Source organism: Engraulis encrasicolus, chromosome 18 (assembly GCF_034702125.1).
Source record: "Engraulis encrasicolus isolate BLACKSEA-1 chromosome 18, IST_EnEncr_1.0, whole genome shotgun sequence".
NCBI lineage: Eukaryota > Metazoa > Chordata > Actinopteri > Clupeiformes > Engraulidae > Engraulis > Engraulis encrasicolus.
In genome coordinates, this window is record NC_085874.1 from 50,902,406 (window position 1) to 50,909,687 (window position 7,282).

The 7,282-nt window shown below is 40.8% G+C and overlaps 1 protein-coding gene across 1 annotated transcript; it reads left to right on the plus strand.

Moving 5' to 3' along the window:
* Positions 1-5,772, plus strand: LOC134468292 (uncharacterized). The gene is made up of 5 exons (XM_063222233.1): positions 1-4; positions 3,019-3,242; positions 3,718-3,889; positions 3,985-4,112; positions 5,412-5,772. The coding sequence occupies exons 1-5, from the start codon at positions 1-3 to the stop codon at positions 5,727-5,729; spliced, it is 846 nt and encodes a 281-aa protein (XP_063078303.1). The 3' UTR covers positions 5,730-5,772.
* The last annotated feature ends 1,510 nt before the right edge of the window (positions 5,773-7,282 follow it).

Consider the following 7,282-nt stretch of genomic DNA (forward strand, 5'->3'; position numbering starts at 1 on the left):
ATGGGTAAGGATGGGTCATGTGTTATGAGACATGAAGTTTGTTGTTTGATCATGTTGTCCAATATTATCTAATAATGTTGTTTATTGAATATACCAGGACCTCGCCACCCCGGAGTGTGAAATTGATGTATGCACAGGGGATTATCGCTCTGTTTCCCTACCTTGAAGACCCATACTCACAGAATGGATTTGTAAGTAAAGGTTTTATGCAATATTTCTCCATCAAATGTTGGCCTTTATGAATGTATGTATACATCATAATGTGCATGCATTACGGTATATATAGGAACACTACTACGACCCGGAAAGCGGTTCAGGATACATTGCTTGGCGGTTGAAGACTATTACAGGGTTCCCACTCTAATTCAGATATAAAATTCCATGATTTTCCATGACTTTCCAGACCCAAAAAACAGAATTTCCATGACCACTTCCGTAAAAAGAAATAACGTTAAATTTTAAAAAGTGTGAAAACTGAAGATTATCTTCACCCCTAGAGCCGACGCCAGACTAAAAAGGGTCCATTGCATCCTAAAATGTTGCACATTACAGCGAGAAACCAAACCCTCTCTGGCTAAGTGTTGTAGTATAACCAGTAAGAAACAATGTTATCCACAAAACAAAAAAAAGTTTTTGCTTCTACACAACTGTTAAGAAAATTCCATGATATTCCATGACTGTGCATGCAAAATGGTAAAATTCCATGACTTTCCATGACTGGAAAAACTTTTGTGAAATTCCATGATATTCCAGAAATTCCATGACCCGTGGGAACCCTGATTCAACGAAAAGCTTCAGAGGAAAGAGGTCCAGCTGTTAGATCTCCTAAAGGTAATAATTTATCACGAGGGTGAATTATCAACCTGTCAAATGTGTTTAAAGGAACAGTCCACCCTTTTTTGCATTAGCAGTATTCCCAAACATTATTCTTGATTGTGTATATAATTATATCCCCGAAACGCGGAGCGTCGGGGATGTAATGGTTTTGCGTGCGCCGCCGCCGCCGCGTCCGCGTCCGCGTCCGCGTCCGCCGCGTCCGCCGCGTAAGGTCTTTCGTGTTAACGCGATAACTTTTGAACGGATGTTTGGATTTGTCCCAGATTTGGTGTGTGAATGCTCTAGGGCAGGTTCATGAACTGATTCGAGTTTGGAGGTCAACACTTTCAAGATGGCTGAATTCAAGATGGCCGAATTTTTGTTTGTTCCATAACTTCTGACCGGGTGGATGGATTTGTCCCAGATTTGGTGTGTGAATGCTCTAGGGCAGGTTCATGAAGTGATTCGAGTTTGGAGGTCAACACTTTCAAGATGGCTGAATTCAAGATGGCCGAATTTTTGTTTGGTCCATAACTTCTGACCGGGTGGATGGATTTGTCCCAGATTTGGTGTGTGAATGCTCTAGGGTAGGTTCATGAAATGATTCGAGTTTGGAGGTCAACACTTTCAAGATGGCTGAATTCAAGATGGCCGAATTTTTGTTTGGCCCATAACTACTGACTGGGTGGATGGATTTGTCCCAGATTTGGTGTGTGAATGCTCTAGGGCAGGTTCATGAAGTGATTCGAGTTTGGAGGTCAACACTTTCAAGATGGCTGAATTCAAGATGGCCGAATTTTTGTTTGGTCCATAACTTCTGACCGGGTGGATGGATTTGTCCCAGATTTGGTGTGTGAATGCTCTAGGGCAGGTTCATGAACTGATTCGAGTTTGGAGGTCAACACTTTCAAGATGGCTGAATTCAAGATGGCCGAATTTTTGTTTGGTCCATAACTTCTGACCGGGTGGATGGATTTGTCCCAGATTTGGTGTGTGAATGCTCTTGGGTAGGTTCATGAACTGATTCGAGTTTGGAGGTCAACACTTTCAAGATGGCTGAATTCAAGATGGCCGAATTTTTGTTTGGCCCATAACTACTGACCGGGTGGATGGATTTGTCTCAGATTTTGTGTGTGAATGCTCTAGGGTAGGTTCATGAACTGATTCGAGTTTGGAAGACAACACTTTCAAAATGGCGGAATTTTCATTTGGCCCATAACTTCTGACTGGGTGGATTGATTTGCCCGGTAACACCTTATTTTAATGGTTCACCATTTCAGTGAATCTACCATATCAGGTACAGTGTAATAACCAATGTAACAATATTTAACACCATGTAATACTAGTGTAATACCAGTGTAACAATATGCAATATCAGGTACAGTGTAATAACGAGTGTAATAGTATGCAATACCATGTAATATAGTGTAATACCAGTGTAACAATATGCAATACCATGTAATACCACTTACGCACAAACACATGATGTAAGTACAAAAAATGGCGGTGTTACACTGGTATCACATTGTATTAAATATTGTTACACTGGTTATTACACTGTACCAAATGTGGTATATCCACTGAACCATTAAAACAGTATTACCATGTGCCCCATTTTTTGCTTCATTTTCACAATAGTCGTTTGGTTTTAAGCCTATGCACGTCATGTCATGTCTGTATGTATCATATACGTTTACGAAATGGTGGACGGGAGTGGTAGGAATGATAGGGGACTGGAAGCGTCGCGTTTCGGGGATATACCTTAAGCAGTCGAAGGCGACTGCACAGGCAGTCTAGTTTTCGTCTATGTGTTTGCATTGCCTAGTTTGACAGTACAGCCAGATTAAGTGTAGCAATGCAAGACTATGGGAGCAAACAAAATATCATCAAATGTTCTTATAAATTACTTTTAAAATGAATGTAAAATTCACCAAAGTGCAAAATGGCTATTTAATCCTGTCGTTTGATCACTTGTGGCTTGATGCCAATGCTCCCATTTACTTCCATTGATTCTGTTAAGCTATGCTAAAAAGTCTGATCCAATAAATTTAACTGCTGAAAACATTGAGAAGAAAATGATGTGCACATTCATGAACAATGCTGGGAAATACTGGAAATATGTGCAAAACAAGAGTGGACTGTTGGAGGATATAACAGTGTGTAGTTGTAAACAGCAACAACAAAATTATTTTTGTTTTAAAGTTGGTGGGCCAGGCCATGGACGTACTACACCCCTTACTGACAAAGTCCTGACTGATGAGGAGGTGGAATCAGCTATCGCTGTGTTGAGACATTCTGCAGATGAGGAAACCATCCGTGAAAAAATGAAAACCACCTTCAGTTACCGCCAAGCAATGGTCAATGACCATGACAAATCGGCAGAGGTCTTCTCAGTTTTTCCACGATTCCTGGACACACAGGGACTGGTAAGACATCCACATTCATTGAAGAGTGAGACTTACTGTAATATGTAGCAGGGCTTGATACTGGCACCTACAAACCGGCCAAATGATGGTAAAACTTGGCTGTGGCTAGTAATAAGTTACTTTCAATGTCATTAGCCAATTTGACTGGCAGCTTATTTCTTATTTGTTTGTATTTAAGTTCAAGAATCTCAGTAACTCAGTTTATATTTCCTTGATATATTTCCATGTAGAAAGCTATTCATTCATCTTGCAGTAGCACCTCATCTTCTGAGGTTAGATGTACACTATCATGATGAAGAAAAAAAAAGATAAATTCTGTGGCTAGTGGAATACCTGAATGGCTAGTGACTCAGGAAAACCAGTAGCCACAGTGGCCGATACGTGAAAAAGTTAATGTCAAGCCCTGACATGTAGCACAAGGTACCACCTGCAGTTATCTTCTTTGTTGTGTTCTTTTTTCTTTTTCAAATTACAGGTAGAGCAGGATTTCAGACTGATGTTTGGCGAGCAGACTGCCAATAAGTTCCTGGAGAGATGGCCTACCACTTTCAAAGCAAGAGTCATCAAGGAAAGCCATGGACTTGTCCCCTCCACAGACCTTCTTGATTTGATGCACAATGCTGAGACATCCACTGAAGTTGAAAATGGTAAGTCTTTGAATGTAGAGATGCGTGTCGCTAAATATATTGAGGACGGTGGAAAATTGTAACTCAATGTTAACATGATTCTTGTTGGCCTTTAGGGTGGGACAGTGACATGTCTGCCATCATACTGCTGCTACATCTGCTACCGCCATCTGCACAGGGACGCAAGAGGCCAGGGAAGATATCAGCATCTAATGCCGTCGATCACCTCATCAAATTTCAAAAGGTACACTAGACTAATATTTGAATATTAATCAAACCATCATCCATATCATCACCCCATCAACACTTCATACCTCATATATCACACCACCGTTGCCAACAACACCACATACCCTCAAACAACCCACCCCACCATTTATAGTTTGGGAGGCAGGATGGCCTCCCCTCCCCCCCCCCCCCCCAAAAAAAGACATATATGATATATCCTTCAACTTGCACTTTTCATACATAAAAAGTAATATTGAGATAATACAAGACACAGTGCCCTGCCATATACAGGCGACCTGGGTTTGAGTCAGTTCTGGGTTATTTCCCAACCCCACCCTGTCTCTCTCCCACTTACTTCTTGTTATGTCTTTGACTGTCCTCAAAAAGCCCCCCAAAAGATTTAAAAGGCCCTTAGTTGCTCTACTCCACCATTTATCCATTTATGTATTTCCGTTCCTTGTGTGTGTCTTGTGTGCGTGTGCGTGTGTGGTAGTCTAGTGTATGTAACACTGGATCATCTTTAGGGCCACTAGAATCCATATGGGCTACTTGAAGGCATTTTCACAGAACACTTTGAGCCTTGTTAATTGGCGTGAGTTCTTTATTGTGTAGTTGTCTATGCTGCTGGACATCTCAATCTCAATAAAGTTACTCTATTATATTGTAGCCTGGCTATTGCAACTTTAAAGCGGGTTGCTGTGAAAAAGCAGTCATGGTTTCAGAGTTGTTTGTGGATGGGCTTAATTTCTGTATGTTGAATACCTTTTTTTTGGTTATGTCGTCGTCAAAGCACTCTTTCGTCTATCATTCTTACGGAAGCCAGTGGCTGAACTTGTGTGCTTTTAAACCTGATCCATCATTACTCTATTTTCATTTTTGCAAAATTGGATAGATATTTTTTTAATCGGAGAGACAGTTCACATCTTCAAACAGTACTCCTCTACCCTTACACTTTCTAACATCATTTTACACCCAGTCACCCTCACTGCACAGCCTCAGGCCAACACCACTCCACATCGTACTCTCAAATGCAAGTCCACCGCTAGTAATTCTATGCATGTGACATCATTCTTAACCCCTTAGCGCAGAGCCTTTGTTATAACCTTACTGTCACCAAAATTGTAATTAACCTGATACTTAAGGCTCTCTGTTCTTTCATAGCAATGTTGTTATGATGTAGTTGAGTATATTTAGCAAGTAGGGAATAGGCCCACCGGCGACCCCATCCGTAGTAAAAGGCTACTTGTTTTAAGTTGAGAGTGATATCATTGTTATTGTTCTAATAAATGGTGTTATTGAATGTGCTTTGTCGTAGACGGGAACAAGCCTGCAGCAGCATCTAGACAACATCACTCAAAGCCGTCAGCCCTACATCCTTGCACAGGGACCCACAAAAAGCAGCATTCACTCCTTCTTCATTGCCATCGACAAGCACGCACTTCCATGCCAAGCCACCACCTCAGTCGGAGCCCTGGATGAACTCTTCAAGGCCCACTTTGTCTTTGGTACATCTTACAGTCCTGCCTTGAACAATTTTTTCACTTTTCTCCAAACTGCCATTTACAACATTGATGTAGGGAAAACTAAGGAAACGCCAAGAATTGCAGAATTGCGAGCTAGAATGGTGCGTTAGACTTAATTTTTAAAAAAATGAGGTGCTTTCTTTGCAGTAATGATCTTGGTGGAGCAAACAATCTTGTAAAGCATCTCAAAGTAATACATGGACTCTGTACGGGAAGGACTCTTTATCTTCAATGTGGCCAAGTGGGATGCTCACGTTTTTTCAATAGTTTTTCTGGTTTTAGGAAGCACCTGAACAAGTGCCATGTGAATAGTGTGTCTGCTGTTATTGCTAATGCTGAACCACCACAGTGTCAAAGTGTTCGGGATGGTGGTAATGCAAATCCAGCAGAAGAGCCATATGGGGCAGAGGTTGAGTCAGAGCCAGCCTTATCGTCACAGCACCTTGTAAATAGTTGTGCCTCTGTCATTTCAGATCTAAAGGCAGCAGGTGTTGCCCAGTCTGTTGTTAATTCTGTTGTGACTTCTTTGGAGGATATTGTTCAGGACATACATGAGCATGCAAAAGAGTCAGTCATCCAGTGTGTATTTCGCGATCAAAGAGAAACTGAAACATGCAAAAATGTTGAGGAATGTCTTAACCAATTAGAGAATCCGTTTACAGCTCTTAATTCAGTGTACAAACAGTCAAAATTTATGTCGAGCAAGTGGGAAACTGTGGAACCAGTAGAGCTTGTTATTGGCTCAAGATTTGACTCGAGGCTCAACAAAAAGACAGGAACATATGACCAAGTAGTAGTTAAAGACACATTTATGTATGTTCCAATTTTATTGACATTAAAGTCAATATTCAATAGTGAACACGCCAGAGAAATGCTCAGAAGCCCACATATTAGTGATTCAAAACTAAGAGATATTTGTGACGGCTCTTTCTTCAAAACTCATCCTCTATTTTCATCAGAGAGACACACGATACAGATACAAATGTTCTACGATGACCTGGAGACGGCGAATGCTTTGGGAAGCAAGAAGGGGATTCATAAATTGGGTGCCATCTATTTTACTTTGAGGAATTTCCAACCAAAGTGGAATTCCATTTTGGCCAATATACATCTTTGCGCCTTGTTTCATGCTACAGATGTGAAGCGTTACAGTTATAGTGCAGTTTTAGATCCTATTGTTCGTGATCTCAAAAAGTTGGAGAATGATGGCATTGATATTCCATTGTATGGTGGCTGTGTTCGTGGCAGTGTTATACAGGTCACTGGAGATAATTTAGGCCTACATAGTTTGTTTGGTCTGGTTGAGAGTTTCAGTGCAAGGTATTGCTGTAGATTTTGTTTAGCTGAAAAAGAGGACTTCCAAACTGAATTCTCTGAAGAGTCTCCAAAAATTGTGTTGCGCACCAAAGACACCCACAGTGCTCACTGCCAAGAAATGGCAAATAAGCCCTCTCTTCCTTATGTATTTGGAGTGAAGAGATCATGCTCACTGAATTCACTTACATATTTTCACACAACTGAGAACTATTCAGTTGATATTATGCATGATCTATTAGAGGGTGTTGTACAATTTGAATTAAAGCAGCTGTTTTTGTATTTGGAAGAACACATTACACCGACAGAACTGAATTCAAGAATATTAAGTTTTGATTACGGTTTCACA

What these genes read in the sequence shown, in the direction of transcription:
- LOC134468292 (XM_063222233.1), top strand. An exon ending in ATCCACTGAAGTTGAAAATG is followed by an intron (nt 3,890 to 3,984) that starts GTAAGTCTTTGA and finishes GTTGGCCTTTAG; the next exon opens with GGTGGGACAGTGACATGTCT. An exon ending in ACCTCATCAAATTTCAAAAG is followed by an intron (nt 4,113 to 5,411) that starts GTACACTAGACT and finishes GCTTTGTCGTAG; the next exon opens with ACGGGAACAAGCCTGCAGCA.